A 17,748-nucleotide genomic window follows, 5' to 3' on the forward strand; every position below is an offset into this window, starting at 1 on the left:
CCTCTCTCAGCTGGTGATGGTGGTGTGTTAGTGTGTGTTGTGCTGGTGCAAGTGGATCAGACACAGCAGTGCTGCTGGAGTTTTTAACACCCTCAGTGTCACTGCTGGATTGAGAATAGTCCACCGACCAAAAACATCCAGCCAACAGCATCCTGTGTCACTGATGAAGGACTAGAGGACGACTGACACACACTGCGCAGCGACAGATGAGCTACTGTCTCTGACTTTATATCTACAATGTGGACCTATGAGGGAGGAGTGTCTCACAGAGTGGACAGTGAGTGGACACAAGGTTTAAAAACTCCAGCAGCACTGCTGTGTCTGATCCACTCGCACCAGCACAACACACACTAACACATCACCACCACGTCAATGTCACTGCAGCTCTGAGAATGATCCACCACCACATCACACCTGCTCTGAATTCAGATTCTGACATGTTGACAGTAAATTAACTGTCTGTTAGTGATTGATGTGAAACGTTTAATGTATTTATTTAATTTGGGACGACTTTCCTACCCTGCTCCAAAAGTTACATAGTGCAGTTTCTACAGTGCTGAGCTGGGAGTAACATTGACAGAAGCTCTGTTCTCTCTATTACAGCTCAGTGGAGCATCACAGTGATTTTGGAGCTGTGATTTTAGTGTAAAAACACAACCTAGTGTTACTTAAATTGGTTTATTTGAGTGGTTTATTTGAAGCACTTGTGTTTTCCTCCAGTCCTCCCTTTGTGTGATTGTTTACTACAGACTTTATCAATCTGTAGGAGACTCCACATGTGTTTATCACAGTCTGAGTCTTCGCTGAATGTTTGGGACTGTCCTTAAAGCACGTCGTCCTTCTGCAACTGCAGAGAAATTGGAGTTAATCAGCTGTAGCTGTGTTTATCTGTGTTTATCTGTGTGTCTATCTCTGTGTGCACCATCACTGTTTTAAATGCCACACACCGAGCCACAATAGCCTCATAGTTTAAAAGTGGCAGGGTGCCCACATGTTTCTATTCTTAATCTCCCACAGGGAAGACGTGGCCATGTTTGTGTGATTGTGTCTGTTCTGGGCAGCGGTGACGGTCCTGAGGGTGATTAAATTCTGCTCCTGCAGCGCTTAGAGATAACAGACAGAACACACGTACATTTCAGAGAAACGCGGGGCATTAACTCCACGCCCCACAGACACCTGACTGGGGCGACTCCCGGACACACACCATGGTTGGAATGAGGTGAATGCAGCTCCACTCTCCGTGGTTTTAATCTTGTGGCTGGTGAGTGCTCAGTCAAGAGACACTCAGCTGTGAGAAGGAGGAGTTAATATTTGTAACAGATGATAACTTTATTATTATCTGTGATGCTGTGCGAAGATGATGATGAAGATAATAGTTATATTGTTACCCTCTGTAATCGGCACTGTGCAAACTTTGAAGGCCCCTGAATAAATGAGATTTAAAGTGGACATCTGGGAATCTCTGTTCTCTCTGATTTATTTACATTCTGCATCTTTTAAGGTGGAGTAAGAAGCAACTGTATCTTTTAAGGTGGAGCGGTGTGTGTGTGAGTAAGAAGCGACTATGTTTTAAGGTGGAGCGGCCTGCGTGAGTAAGAAGCAACTGTATCTTTTAATGTGGAGCGGTGTGTGTGAGTAAGAAGCGACTGTATCTTTTAATGTGGAGCGGTGTGTGTGAGTAAGAAGCGACTGTATCTTGTTGGTATCTGAAGTGTTAATTGTCTGTAAGTGTTTATTCACTGTTTGAATTCCCACAGAAACTCATGTGTAACTCGAGCTGTTTAGTTTTGTAGCACTTTCGCTCTGTGTTTACTTTCATGCAGTTAGTGCTCTCCTGAATTTAGAGTCAGTTCCACCTTAAGTAATGTAACTGTTAAAGCAAAAATCCCCCCCTATGGAGCAGGAATAGAGAAACATCCTCATCTCGGTTGGTGCTTTTCAGCATTTGGAGTCTCTCCGTTGTCTAAAAACCTCCAGATGGCGTTTATCTGCCGTGAGCAGAGAAAGAGAAAGCATAGCACCAGACCCAGACGCTTTGTTTTTTTACCCATTTACAGACACTGGGGCTTCGTAAACACATTAGAGTGGTTTCCAGAGCAAACCGACTACAGAGCCGCACATGGAGAGGAGACACACTCAGAGATTTATACACTGGGTTTTTAGACTAAAATCATGAACTTCACTTTAAAGACGTTATTAATCTGAGCAGTAACAGTTAATTTACTTACAATAACTAAAAAAACCAAAACCCTAATATGATACTGTGTGTGTGTGTGTGTGTGTGTGTTATCTCTCATCTCTCTGGTTTATGGTCTATTATGAGGATGTGTGTGTGTATGTGTGTGTGTGTGTGTGTGTGGTCATTAAAGACTATGTTGTTCTCTGGACTATTTCTGTACTGATGTTTATATTTCTGTGTTATTTCCTCTTATCTCCAGCCGCAGTGACATCACTTGCCTGTCCTCACACTTCTGGCTCTGTCAGGGTTCTGTGCTGGGTTCTAGACGTCAGTGTACTGGCTGTTTATCTGGGAGAGTGGGCGAGAGAGTCCTGCTCCGTGGGGTCACTGTGTCATCATAAACACACCCGCTCTTATCTGCACTCGTTTACAAACACTCTGTCTATTCTTCCTTTCTCTCTGTCTCTCTCTGTATCTCATCCCCCTCTCATACATTCCTGCCTCTTCCTTTCTCTCATTTATCTCTCTTATTGTCTCTATTGATTCTATCTCTCCATCTTCTCTCTCTCTCTCTCTCTCTCTCTCTGTCTCTCTCTCTCTCACTCTATCTCACACTCTCTCTTTCTCTCTCTCTCTCTCTCTCTCTCTCTCTGTCTTTCTCTCTCACTCTCTTTCTCTCTCTCTATTTCTCTCTCTCTCTCTCTCTCTCTCTCTCTCTCTCTCTCTCTCTCTCTCTCTCTCTCAAATTTCAAATTCAATTCAAATTCAATAGCTTTATTGGCATGAATTGTAAATAACAATTGTTGCCAAAGCAAATAATATTAAAGACTGAAATAAGAAAGAAAATAAATAAGTAATAACAAAAAACAATAAAAACAAAACAACAACAAAAATTGATATACATTTAGATACAGGTCTCTAAGTGTGTCATTGGTTTAGTGCAGTGTGGGAATTTTCTATCAGAGTGTGACAGCTGTGAACATATTTAGCAGACAATCCAACACACTCTGGAATCTCTCCCAAATACACACTCAGCAGATCTTCATAGTTCATGTTTTCATCGTCCAATGAAGTCTTCACCTAGCGCAGGAACTCTGTCCTGAGGTGTGTGTATTTGGGACAGGAAGAGAGAAAGTACTGCTCTGTCTCTATCTCTCCTGAGCTGCAGTGAGGACAGAGCTGCTCCTCTCGGGACTTCCAGTGTTTCCTCTGGTGCCCGCTCTCTATCTCCAGGCTGTGGGCACTGAGTCTGTACAGTGTTAGGGTCTGTCTCTCTCTGGGGTGTTTACAGTTTTTCTCAATTGCACAAAACTCTGTTGTCTGAATCAAATTCTCAGTGCCCTAAACCCATTTATTGAAATTGTCACCCATTTGGCAGAACCTTAAGCACTTTTCACCTATTAAGACACAATTTGCATTGTGATGCACATGAGTTGCATAATGGTAAGCACAGGTAGCAAAAGTGAAACTCAAATAAAGCACCAGTGTCACAACTTAAACACAGCCACTCTAAACTGATCACTCATGTGACAAATGATGTGAAGAAACCTATATAAATCAGTACAAGGGTTCCAGTCGTAGAAATTTCACTATGGATAGAAACAGAGAGGCAGAGTAAGGGGAAGAGGTGGAAGAAGAGGAGGGACAAGACGTAGAATGATAATTTCAGATGAAATACGGACAACAATCATTGACCACTTTCTTGTCCATGGATTGACTATGAGGGAAGCAGGACTTCAAATTCAGCCCCACCTGAGTAGATTCATAGTGTCCACCATAGTCCGAACATTCAGCGAGGAAAACAGCTTTATATGAAAAAAATTGCTTTATATGTTTACAGTAAGTAAGTACAGAATGTTTCAGCTGGATTCCTCGGACCATCCACATGAATATATTAATATGGATGAAGCTGGGTTCAATCTCGCCAAAAGAAGGAGGAGAGGCAGGAACGTGATTAACCAATGAGCCATTGTTGCAGTCCCTGGCCAGCATGTCATGTTATGTGCTTCCATCAGCAATCATGGGGTTCTCTACCATCAACCCACATTGAGGCCATACAATACTCAACATCTCTTGGCTTTTATGAGTGATCTTGAGATATTGTGTTAGGGCGTGAGCAGCAGGAACATGAACAGACAGGACATTCTGTCCATGTCATTGTGTGGGACAATGTGAGTTTTCACCGTCCCATCCAGGTCAGACAGTGGTTCAATATCTACCAAGATTTCCTAAATGTTTTTCTCCCACCATACTCCCCTTTCCTCAACCCAACAGAGGAGTTTTTCTCTTCATGGTGTTGGAAAGTTTTTGACCAGCAATCCTAAACCAGGGCAAATCTCTTGCAGGCTATGGAACTGGCCTGTAATGACATAGGGGTGGATGCATGCCAAACATGGACCCAGCATACTAGGAGTTATTTCCCATGCTGCCTGGCCAGGGAGAATGTGACCTGTGATGTAGATGATGTCCTGTGTCCTGACCCAGCACATCAACATAATGCTGCACTAGAGTAGATACTGTACGCACTTCTGTTATAATGTTTTTCATTTTGATTGACTTGAGGCCTGATTTGACAACATTGTTTGGTTTTGAGCACTGCTTGGACTGTTTTGAGGCAATAATTTGGTTTTGCAGAAAGAGTCAGAGGTTTTGTGAATTTAGTGTGTGAATTGGGTTTTGTGTTTACAGTTTGGATAAATGCATGGATGCATGGTTTCAGGAAATGTGTCTTGGTAATTGAGAAAAACTGTAAATTGACTCTGTAAAAAACTGTAATTTGGTAGTTTGCGAGTGTGTATTCTCTGTTGAGTGATCTGTAACATTCTAATTTATTGATTGATGAAATTTCTTGAAGCCAATTGTTGATGTATTCTACCTGCTGGGTCCTGTGGATCATTTTAAGGTGTGTGTGTGAGAGGGTGAAAAGGATGTTAGTGTGAAGGTTGTGTTTTTCTTTCGTCTGTCTGAGGGGGTTTGTGTGTGGGTGTATGCAGTTATAGACGTATGCTGTGTGGTGGTATGAGTCTGGGTGGGACTGGGAAAGGTGGGAGAGAAATTTCAGGGCTCTTTTTAAGATGGGGAGAGAGAGAGAGGAAACTCCCCCAGCTCCGCTCTGCAGCCGTGGTTTACTGTGTTTCTATGGACTCTCAGTATGTCTTTACAAAATTCCAAATAATTTTTTTCTATTGGATTTTTGTCCCATATATTGTTCCTTTGGTAGATCACAGGTCCCCACACTTCACTACCATATAAAAGTATGGGTTTAATTATTGAGCTAAATATTTTTATCCAGATTCGAGGGGGGTAGGTAGGTAGCCTCTCTCTCTTTCTCTCTCTCAGGGCAGTGAACTGTAAACACACACAGGATGTCAGCTCAGGTCACACTCACTGACCACAGCTCTGTTTATAAAAAAAAAAAAAAAAAAAAAAAAAACCTTAACAGAAATTAAAAGAATCAATTTTCAGAAATAAATTATTTAGAGAGCATTTAGTTTAGTTTACAACATTATTCATTATTTAACTGTTTTATTGTAATTTACTTTCAGCTTTTGACTCAAAAATCAGAAAATAATCAGTGAAGAGTTTTAAACGACATCCAGAGAGTGATGTAATTAATTAACAGTTTCTGTAAACTTCAAATACACTTTCAACATAAACAGTGAGGTGAACAAAGGCAGGAGGAATTCCAGATGTGGTCGGAATGCTGCAGGAGCCAGTGGTGAGGAGGTACCAGCAGAATCAGCACCCATCCCGGACCGGGTCTGTGCGGGTATTTATCCTAAACTCACTCTGACTCACCGAGAGTCGTCTGAAGGTCTGTGGCTCACAGGGATGTAAAGTATGTGAAACTATGTGAAACTATGTAAACGCTGATGTATGAATGAAGTGGGACACTGTGACGCAGCTGCATATGAACCTTGCCTAAACCAAGTGATGTAAACCCATCAGAGCTGTGCTGATCCCTCGTTTTGGGCTGACACCCAAAGAAACCCACAGGTGTCAGTATTTTCCCTTTAAACTCAATGATCCCCAGTGTATTATCTGAGTTTAATGTTGTTTCAGTGCATTATGGCCTTTACTTCAGAACGAGCAGAAAACAGCACGAGAAGCAGCTGAGGTCTCAGAAGTCAGCTGTAAATTTACACTTCCACCTTAAATAGTGACACAATTATATTCTGGGGACACTGCAGTATTTAAGGTGGAACTGAGAGTTTTAACAGAACAGAATGAGAATCTGAGCTGAGCTCCATATAACAGAAGAGTGAGGAGAGGGGGGTAATCTTTGATTGTGGGACTCTTCTGAAGGAGAATATGGCTCTAAATGTAACTAAAGTCCAGCAGCTCTTCTGATATCACTGCAGACTGGTGCAGAGCTGGTACAGAGCGGCGCTAGTCACCTGGGAATGAAGCTCTGCTCTGTTTTATTAGTGTTCTGAAGGAGATTCTAAACACTGCGCCCTGTAACTCAGCTCCAAGGGGTGAGAGGACACTCAGAAAGAAGGGGGAGAGGGTAATGAGAAATGGGATGCTCCCTTACTCCACTGAAGAGAACATTTGGTTCCATTCACCTTCCCTGTGCACTGCTCTGACTCTTTATGCTTTTCTGTTTCAGTGATGATTTATCTGAACTATTTAATTCAGCTATAAATCTATTCTAATCTGTAATTTACGCTGTAACACTTTCACTGTGGGAGTGTTCAGCTCTGACACTGTGATCTGCCACTAAACAGAGATCTGAGGCTGATACGAGCCATAATTATTGTCCTTATCAGTGAGAGAGAGACGTATGAATGAGACGCTCAGAGAGAGAGAGAGAGAGAGAGAGAGAGACAGACAGACAGACAGAGAGAGACAGAGATAGACACACAGAGAGAGAGATAGGGAGAGAGAGTGAGAGAGAGACAGAGAGAGAGAGAGAGAGATGAAGTATTATGAAGCGCTGTGTTCTTCTGCTGCTGTGACCCAGTGACACAGAGGTTCAGATTAAATCAAGGCGCTGAGCGCGGAGCTGAAACCTGAGCCTGAGTTCAGTCTGAATAAAGAATTGAAAGTATGTCTGAAAGTGTGAGGATGCGGGTGAGTCCGAGACCCGGTTCTCAGACCGTCTGGTGCCACTCAGAGAATTCCTCTGTGATCCCTCATTCGGAATTCTCACATTCCCAGGACATTACAGCAACAGCTCTGACATGCCCAGCGAGTGCAGCAGGTTTCAGTGGCAGCCATTACTCACAGCACCTGCTCACACTGAAATCACACACAAGGGGGCGCTCCAGAGCAGCTGCACATGAGCCTGCCTCCCTACACTGGTCTGTGGAGCAGTGGAACTGTGTTCTCCGGTGCCTTTGGGACAAGCTGGAACAGTATTCCTGATCCAGAACTATCGTCTAACACCTGACCTCACCAATGTTTCTGTGTTTACCATCAAATCCTCATAGCAGTGTTCCAGCAGCTAGTGTGAAGTCTCCCCAGCAGAGGAGGGACTGTCTCTGCAGTGAAGGATTTGTTTCGGGAGGAAGCTGGAGGAGCATGTGTCCATAAACTTTTGGACACACAGTGTGCCCCTCTGTGGTTCTCTACAGAACCTTCACAGTGAAGAACCGAATGGTTCTTTACACTACAGTGGATCTGTATGCTCTAATAGGACTGAGTAATTAAATGAAAATTAATCACCGTTCAGAACTTCTAATCGCTGTAATCTCACCTGTGTCAATCTCAAATTTACTTTTAATTCTGTTCATCCTCTTTGTTGTTTCTGTGAATATGTCCCCACTGTGTGTTCATGTACCGTCCCTTTAAACCCACACTACTGTGCTGTAGTCACATGACTCTGCTCTGTCCAATCAGCCACACGGAGGAGAACCTAAACACGGAGGCGGGCTGAGCGACTGGAGCGGCATCTGTGGTTTGGAGGTGTTCTGACTTTAGTGAAGAACACACTGAACATAAAGAAGTCAAATGTAAACACTGAGAAAAACCAGTTTCAGGCCAAAGTGAATCCCCTGGTCTGTTTCACACTGAACACAATCACACACCGAATATGAACAGAGCACGGCTCAGACACAGAGACGGAGCTCCCAGCTGCATCAGAAACACACACCTCACCTTTAATACTGGAGTGTGTTTACAGCACGAGCCTCGTCAGTGAATTGTGAGGGTAATAAATCACTACTAAATCATCCATTAATTGTAATGGAGGTAATATATTCAGTGAATCCTGATAGTGATTTGCGCTCAGCTCTGTGCTCGATGTGGACAAGAGCAGCAGCTTTAAGAGATGTGTCCACATACTTGTGTCAGTGAAGACACCCTGGTTTCCACTGTGTCCCCGTGGTCCTGGACGACGCTCTGTTTAAATATAAACACACTTTTTACAGAATTGCATCTTAATTAAGTTAAATAAATAGACAGAGGGCGGAGTTAACCTGCTTTAAGCCTGATTTTATATATTTCTCTACACTTCTGTGGCTTACTGTTTATTAAAGTGAAGTATAGCTGAGTGTATTAAGCCCTGTATCTGTACACAGTGTTTAATTAACTGTATATAACACACGAGTGTGTATCTGTTTAAACATCAGTGTATTTAAGCTTACATCTGCAAATTGAAGAATGTCTTTCTGTGTTTTATGTGTATTTAAAGTTATATCTCTGTATTTAATTGTAATTCAGAGTTTGAAGTGTGTATCTCTGTGTTACTGGGTATATTTAACCTTGTGTAGTTGTCATTAACAGTGATATCTTGTGTATTTTTATGTAAATATAAGTGTCTTTTAATACATCTGTGAAGTTAAAAAGAGCTGAGTTAATGTAAAAGTGATTCTGTGTGTTTTATGGGTGTCTAAGAGTAATCCTCTGTGTAATTATATGTAAATAAAAGAACATCTGTGTATAATTATGTGTTTGTGGCTGTATTTATGAGAATATTTCTATATTTGAGTCTATTTCTGAGTATTCCTCTGTGTTTAAGTGTATTATGATGTGTTTGTGATTGTATTTATGATTATTTAAGTGTATTTCTGTGTTTAGTTTAGTATTTTTAAGTATTTTTAATGTATTAAAGTATGTTTAATTTCATATTGAAGTGTATTGTGCGTTCTAAAGTATATTAAAGTCTACTCTTTGTGTCTATTTCTGTTGATGTAAATGCATTTTTAGCAGTGGTTTCAGCCTCTGTTACATTTTCCTTCCTTTGTTTGTTGTGTTTTTTATTTTTCTCCGAGTCCGGGTTAATTTCTGAGCATTTATTCCTGAGTGTTTCTAAAAGAGTGGATGCTGGAGAGGACAGACACAGCACTGCAGACACACGTCAAGAGGTTTGTGGACACCCCTCTGCACTGAGAGAGGTCACTGCTTTAAGCTGCAATGTGTTTATCTTCTGTAAAGACACAGAGAATAATGATATTCTCTGAAGCAGCTGCACATGAGCCTAAGTCCACCATGCTCACTGCCAAGGCCCAAGGCCCAAGGCCCCACCAGACAGTGTGTTAGTTTTATTTCAGTAAACACTAATTTTATGGCTACGTTCATTTAAAGGACCAATATCTGCCCTTTATTCTAAATTCCAACGTCTGGTTCCATTCACCACCACTGTAAACATACCCAGTCCAGCGGGTTTCTCCACAGTGGCACAACAGACATCACAGAAGGCTCACTTGCGCCACCCTGTGAGCACTTTTCAATTGTAAACATTTTTGAAAATGTACATTTTTTTCTATGTACAATTCATATCTGCAATACATTAATCAACCACATGATGACGCCATTGGCCTGTTATGGAACATAGGCTCTGTTCAGTTCCATTGGTCATGCACATTTTTTGATATGTATAAATCAGTGAGACTGTATTTGAGTTAGTAACATGCTCTAAGATCTGTTTACTCGAATGACTCCTTTATTAAGGAATATGTTAGGAATTATTTTTTATCTGATACAGGCCCTGCTCCATTTTACTAAACTACTAAATATTGAATAGAGAAAATAAGTGTAGAGATATCAGCTAATAATGTTATCTGACAATACTCAGGTCATTATATATTAATTAGCATTTGTGCTTAAGTAACTTATTAACTGTAACTCTGAGTACATTTGTATGAAATGCTCAGAATTGTGTAACACACGTTATTTTGTGTAAAAATACATTGCGTAAATATAGAATATGATTGCAGGTTGATAAAAGCAAAGTAGCTATGTGGCTAATTAGCCAAAGTATTGCTTTTTGTTATAAATCACTTACTTTTTGTTTTTATACATGAGTATTGTATGGAATCACTTTGTTACATAAACTTAAATATAACATTATTTTTCTGCTACAATAAACATGATTTCAACATGATAATAAACTCTTTCTCGAACCTAGTGCACTACCTAAGGTGTAGGAATTAGGGAATGTGACTGCTGTTTGAAACGAACCCCACGATAACTTTACAGCAACCTGTTGCTACTGTAGCTAATCTAGCTAAGTTAGCCTCTGAGCTAACAGGAAATACTGGAATTAAAGGTAGGACTCTGCTAACACGGCTAACTATACTCTGACCTGCTGCTAACCAAAAGACGTTATGTTTGGATAGCTATTTTACAGCTTTATTCAGTGCCCAGAACAGGCAGACGTATCTAGAACGGCTCTCCTACACGGTTTGGTTAGAACAGGTGAGTTCGTCTTGCTTTCGAAGCTCAGCTTTGCTTTATTCGACAGTTACATTTTTAACTTTCCGTTCCACTTTAAATGCGCTGCAGTTACATTCAAACGCGGTGGCGCTTAAATGTAACTTCAGCACGTTTAAGGTGGAGCGGAAAGTTCCAAAATGTAACGGTCGAATAAGGGACCAGATTTAAATCTTCTTATATATTTCGCGCTGAGTTTGTTTCTAAACTCTAGATAAACTTAATTCATTACATTTAAAACAATGTAATTCTTTATAAATTGTAAAACCAACGAGTAAACAACATTGGCTCTCTAAGTTCATGCACCTGTCAAACAGGACTTGACTCAGCTTGGGAATTAGAAGCAGAATTTTATTTCTGTGTTACGCTAAGTTTAAAAACTATTTAAAACGGCTCTTCTCGTATTCTTTAGTGTCTGAATGCATAAACATTTCATAGGTTGTTTAAATAGTTCTTCTAAAATATGGAAAACCCATTGTTGTGAGGAGTACTTGATGGCATTCTGCCACATAAACAGTATTAATATCAATACAGATGCTGGAGGATTAGTCCTGGATCCCAGACCATCCCAGAGGTACAGAATGATGCTTTATCATCCCACAGAACATAGTGAACTCTAAAAGGTGTCCACAAAATTTTGGACACATATAGAGGTCTGTAAAAATTCCTCCACATTCCTGCTCTGTTTTGAACATGTTTGAACAAGTGCAGGAGCTTCAGCAGCTGGAGAATGAAGAACCGGGGGCTGTGTTTTGTTTAAACTCTGGAGATAAAAGGAATTGATCCTGTTTAGAGATTTACTATCTGTACTTTTTTTGTAACAGTATGGAGGTAAGAATGAGTCTTAAATATTTGCAGTTGTGAAAATTATTGAATATATGATATCCTGTGCACTCTGTGTTTATTTCAGATTATTAAGTGTCATAACTGTCATACAGCCCTCATTTATATTATATTTATGTATTAATATTTTCCAATCTGTAAATAATCTCACTGAATATATGCAGTCCCAAAGGGGAGACGTGTTCGTTCCGGAAGAGTCGCAGAAACCAGTCGAGTGAAGTTCAAAGCAAATCAAAGTATTTATTTAACAATACTGGATCCAGTAGAACTAATACATGAAAACAGTCTAATGCCCCTTCCAAGTAAAGCTCTGACCTCTCCAAGATCTGACTCCACAGTTATACCCCATATGACGTATACCCTGCTGGCAAGGCGTTTCTGGCTGATTAGCATATATTAATATGCATATTTTCACATGTTAGTACTCAGGTCTTTCGTGTGCAATTTTCACATGCACCCGTGACCCCAAAAACATTCATCATGCCCTTCTGACAATATACCTTTTCTTTCCCATGCCCCCTTCTCCTGGAGGAAAATTTAGAGAGAGACACTAATGCACTTCAGGGTCATCCCGTGCCCCTACACTTCAGCCGTGCTGACCAACGCTTGTGATTAATGTGAGCATGCTAAAAGCCTATAGTGCACATGTGTTCAAGGTTAGACGTTTAAGAATTTAAAAAGGTGTAAATATCACGTGAGTCATCATGCCAGTTAATCGTGCAGGATCTAAACTGTTTAAATACATGGGTAAATACTGTTTAATCATTCGTATGAGTACATATAAGATACAAGTTTTCTCACAATGAATATGTAGTTATAATTTCTAATCATCATTTAAAGATATTTGTCCACAAACATAAAGTAATAAAATTGTTTCCTACAACAGTTTCCACCACTGAATTCTGATACAGTTCTCTCTAAATCCAGTGTGAACGCTCTTGCGGTCATCAGATAAATCTGCTTCAGTAAATGGAACCTAGCACCGTTGACATCACAAATTCCACATTCACTGATTTCCCTGTGGGGATTAATAAAGTCATAAAGACTTTATGAGAAAAAGATAATATTTATTATTATAAAAATATTCTCATTCACGTTTTTGCAATTACTTATTTCCACCATAGAGGGCGCCCAAAACTTTAATTTAATTAGTCTGTAATGTAATCTGTAAAGTAAATGAATAAAATACAGATGTTGTGTTGTAGACAGGCTGATGTTTTGATACTGTGTGTGTGGTGGTGATGGCGCAGGATGATGGAGAACTGAAAGGGAACAAAGAACAAAAAAATTCTATCAAAATTAATAAATGACTACATGGAGGATCAGCATGTGTGCTGTGGTCTGATCAATTCTTTCTGTTCATGTGTGTGCGTGTGTGCGTGTGTGTGTGTGTGTGTGTATTCTCTCAGCCTTGGTGTTATAGAGTCCGAGGCAGTTCTGAGCAGACGGGGTTAATTATTACTAAAACGCTGCTGTGGTCACTCGGTTACTCGGCTCGAGATCTGCCTTTTTCGAGATCTGACTTTGCTCTGCTTCACATCGTCACGGGTTTAGTTTGTGTTTTATTTTAGATTTTTGTTCCTTTTCTTCCCCCTTTTTTAAAATGATAAAATATTAATGCTGAAAATACTCGATTTAAAAGGAGAGTGTGAACTCCGTACTGACCTCGGCACAGTTGAGTGAGAGGCATTTGGGACGTGGAACTGACCCTTAGCTCCTAACACTGCCCTCTGCCTCCTAAACTGTTCCCTGACATTCTTCACTCATTAATTTTCATGCTCTCACTACCTTTACCCAAACTGGCCATTTCCACAGGTTATCACTGAGACGGCAAGAAGTCAAGTTATTTGGCTGTTATTTGTGAATGTCTTGTTGTTGAACATAGTTGTGACTGTAGAACATCACCATAAATGTTTGTACATCACCCAGCAGCTGTTGGACAACAGATCTTTAACACGAGGGGATGAAGGAGAGCCTCGCGGTGTCAAGAGGGGGATGTGTCAGTAGTTCTCCCTACAGAAAGCCCATTAAACACAAGACAGAATGGAGGAATCTGTAAGTCTGCGTTCACATTACCAGGCCGACGTGACTCAGATCTGAATTTTAGGGCTGTATCAAATCCTATCTTTCCAAATCAGATTGGGTCACTTTCATGCGTTCCTAGATCAGATACGCAGCCGATTTGTGGACATGAGGCATGAATGTAAACCGTCAGTTTACAGCTGTTTTCTCCTTCTCGTCCTGATCGTGCTCAGTCCAAGAGCTGTCTGCAGTGTACACAGGAGCTACTAACGGCTCAGAGTTTACCGTTTTAATACAAACCGTCGTCTACAGATGTAATGTTGTTGTCGTTGGTGACGGGGGTGATGTGTATAAATGTGTGCACGTGCGGCTGGTTCAGGGACGGATTCGTTCACATTACCCACAGATACAGGTCACCTACTTATCTCTTAAACAAACACAGGTCTTTATGGAACCAACAGTGGTTCTTCTATGGAATCACTCAAAGCAATGTATAGCACCTTTTAAAAGTGTCATTTTAAAAGAACACTAGGTGAGATTTGGTATTTCTATTATTATTATTATTATTATTATTATTATTATTATTATTATTATTATTATTCATGAGCCTTTTCAGCAGCTTGTTCCACAGTGAGACCAGGGTCGACAGGGGGCAGTGCTCACTCCTCCTGGTTTTAATGTTGTGACTGGTAGAATGGGTGGCGCTGTAGATTTTAATAAAGTTGAATGTTGCCTTGTTCTTTCGATCGTGTAAACACAGCATCAACCGAGTCACCTTACAGAACCAGTTCATCCAGCTCCTCCTCCACTGTTTACTCTCTCTCTCTCTCTCTCTCTCTCTCTCTCTCAATTGGTATTTTGACAGAGAGGATTAGCGCTGGAGTGTTGGACTGTGTCGGATCTGAGCGCTGATTAAAGCTTTTATCTCCTCAGAGCTGAGTGTGGTCTTCCCTGATAAGCTCTACACTGTGAAGTGTTAATATCAGAGGAGTATAGCCCCATGGCGTTTAGAAGATAATCGGCACACGTTAGAGCCAGGTTTAAGTCAAATGCACAGCTTAGAGTTTAGTGACTGTTTTATTGGAGTTTTGCGCTGACCTGCCATAACCTGTTTAAAGTCATTAAGAATCACTAATAAAGCTCATGTGCTCTTGTTGTTTCAGGACCCTCAGAGCTGCTGTGATTCTGGAATGGAAAATCAAGGTAAGACATGCTCCCAACGTCCTCCAAGACTCAAGCTTACACTGAAAACAGGTGCAGAATTTAACTGGTGTTTCAGGAGAGGGTTAACAGACAGTGACAAACTACACTGTACGCACATGGCTCCTCGCTCCCTCTACAGTGAACTACATCAGTCATAAACTACACTGTACACAAACGGCTCCTCGCGCCCTCTACAGTGAACTACATCAGTCACAAACTACACTGTACGCACATGGCTCCTCGCTCCCTCTACAGTGAACTACATCAGTCACAAACTACACTGTACGCACACGGCTCCTCGCTCCCTCTACAGTGAACTACATCAGTCACAAACTACACTGTACACACACGGCTCCTCGCTCCCTCTACAGTGAACTACATCAGTCGTAAACTACATTGTACACACGCGGCTCTTCGCTCCCTCTACAGTGAACTACATCAGTCGTAAACTACATTGTATGCACGCGGCTCCTTGCTCCCTCTACAGTGAACTACATCAGTCACAAATTACACTGTACACACACGTCTCCTCGCTCCCTCTACAGTGAACTACATCAGTCGTAAACTACATTGTACGCACAAGGCTCCTCGCTCCCTCTACAGTGAACTACATCAGTCGTAAACTACATTGTACGCACAAGGCTCCTCGCTCCCTCTGCAGTGGACTACATCAGTTGTGAACTACATTGTACGCACAAGGCTCCTCGATCCCTCTACAGTGAACTGCATCAGTCGTAAACTACATTGTAAGCACGCGGCTCCTCGCTCCCTCTGCAGTGAACTACATCAGTCACAAACTACACTGTACACACACGGTTCCTCGCTCCCTCTACAGTGAACTACATCAGTCGTAAACTACATTGTACGCACGCGGCTCCTCACTCCCTCTACAGTGAACTACATCAGTCACAAATTACACTGTACACACACGGCTCCTCGCTCCCTCTACAGTGAACTACATCAGTCGTAAACTACATTGTACGCACGCGGCTCCTCGCTCCCTCTACAGTGAACTACATCAGTCGTAAACTACATTGTACGCACGCGGCTCCTCGCTCCCTCTACAGTGAACTACATCAGTCGTAAACTACACTGTACGCACACGGCTTCTCGCTCCCTCTACAGTGAACTACATCAGTCGTAAACTACACTGTGCACACACAGACAGATTCACACAGATGAATAAACAAAAATGATGTTGTGGTGTTTTAATGTCTCTCTGTAAGAGGTGCTATGGCCCCCTACTGGACTGTGGTGCTAATGCAGCTGTTTTCATATTCCTCTGGACGGGGAGATTTTCAATATCAGAGAGAGGACAATCTGAGTTAAAAAATATCTGGATCAGTGTGGAAGGGGCTGTAGTGAGTGAGTAGAAGCTGTCCTTATTCACTGCTCTCTGTCTGATGCTAAAGAGAGCACTGTGTTTATACTAGTGTTTTCTCTGAATAGCACTATAATAAACTGCATTTTATTTCACTTACATCACCCCCACTGTGAACAGTGAGAGCTCAGACTGCGCCGCCTCCCCTCCCTAGTGTTTACTATTTATTGTTGCTGTGCTGTTCTCCATGTTTACACTAGTTTGTGAACTTGATTTATGTCATATATTGTGTGAGTGTTTTTTGTAGCCCCTTGTTCTCGTTTCTGTGAGAAATCTACATACAGTTTACAGCTGAAAAGACAATAAAAATGCATTGAAAACGTGATAATAGTCTTATAGTAAAACGGATTTACAAACAGAGGGTAAAGGTTATTCTCCCAGCACAAAATCTGCAGAGGCTTCCAGCACACTCTCAATAAGAACGTGTAGAAGTTGATGTGCATTACAAAATAAAAGTCTTATGTTACTAAAGAAATAGCTTTAGTTTAAAACATTGTACAGTTTTAAAACTACAACATTTATCATTACGGTGCAAACGTTTGTAAAAGATCATTTTGAGGCTGAAGTGTGTGCACAGCTGGGTTTAACAAAATAAAACAGGTGCAGAACCTACAGGAAAAAAATCACGGTTTGGCTCTCAGTGCCACACCAGTGTAAAGAAGACAGTTCAAATACAAAAGTTGGGACCCTGAGTGGGTAGCTGGGTAGCACGGTGGCGCAGCAGGTTAGTGTCACAGTCACGCAGCTCCAGTGACCTGGAGGTTGTGGGTTTGAATCCTGCTCTGGGTGACTGTCTGTGAGGAGTTGGTGTGTTCTCCCCTTGTCCACGTGTGTTTCCTCCGGGTGCTCCGGCTTCCTCCCACAGTCCAAAAACACACGTTGGTAGGTTGATTGGCGACTCAAAAGTGACCGTAGGTGTGAGTGTGTGTGTTGCCCTGTGAAGGACTGGCGTCCCCTCCACGATGTATTCCTGCCTTGCGCGCAATGATTCCAGGTAGGCTCTGGACCCACTGTGACCCTGAATTGGATAAGCGGTTACGGATAATGGATGGATGGGACCATGAGCACAATGTAAATGATTAAAAAATGCAATGATGTGGCTTTAATTTAAACCCTGTATTTAAATGAATGTGTTGCAAAGAGAATGTTCTTTTTTTTTTTTTTTTTTTTCTTCGGGATAATTAAATGCCATTTTGAATTTGACGCGATACTTTCCAGAAAAAACACTTTTCAGAAAAGTTGAGATGGAGAACCAAAAATTGGTTAAATTCTGTAATGAGGTCAGTGCCAGAATTTGGTTTAAAAAGAGAGACCGCTGTTAAAGGATCGCTGCGTAAGGTTTGGGTTTTTTGCTCATGTGGCTCCCCTTAGTGTCATTTATATTTACAGAAGTGTAGTGAAATCCATAGGGAGGGGTGGGAGTGGAGGTGGTTTCCTACCCTCCTCCAAAAGATCCACAGTG

The 17,748-nt window shown here is 41.4% G+C and overlaps 1 protein-coding gene across 5 annotated transcripts in view; it reads left to right on the forward strand.

Annotated features, from left to right (window-relative positions):
* The first annotated feature begins 10,570 nt into the window (after nucleotides 1-10,570).
* phactr4a (phosphatase and actin regulator 4a) overlaps nucleotides 10,571-17,748 on the forward strand; it is a 28,725-nt gene continuing 21,547 nt past the window's right edge. Inside the window, exons 1-3 of one of the 5 annotated variants that reach the window (XM_066674762.1) lie at nucleotides 10,629-10,822; nucleotides 13,613-13,735; nucleotides 14,866-14,905. In XM_066674762.1, coding sequence (XP_066530859.1) covers nucleotides 13,724-13,735; nucleotides 14,866-14,905 — 52 coding nt within the window. In that variant the 5' untranslated portion in view covers nucleotides 10,629-10,822; nucleotides 13,613-13,723. Of the gene's footprint in view, nucleotides 10,823-12,142; nucleotides 12,298-13,612; nucleotides 13,736-14,865; nucleotides 14,906-17,748 lie in introns of those variants that run through there. The other 4 variants (XM_066674763.1, XM_066674766.1, XM_066674765.1 and 1 more) reach the window with 4 other exon arrangements.

This window comes from Hoplias malabaricus, chromosome 6 (assembly GCF_029633855.1).
Source record: "Hoplias malabaricus isolate fHopMal1 chromosome 6, fHopMal1.hap1, whole genome shotgun sequence".
NCBI lineage: Eukaryota > Metazoa > Chordata > Actinopteri > Characiformes > Erythrinidae > Hoplias > Hoplias malabaricus.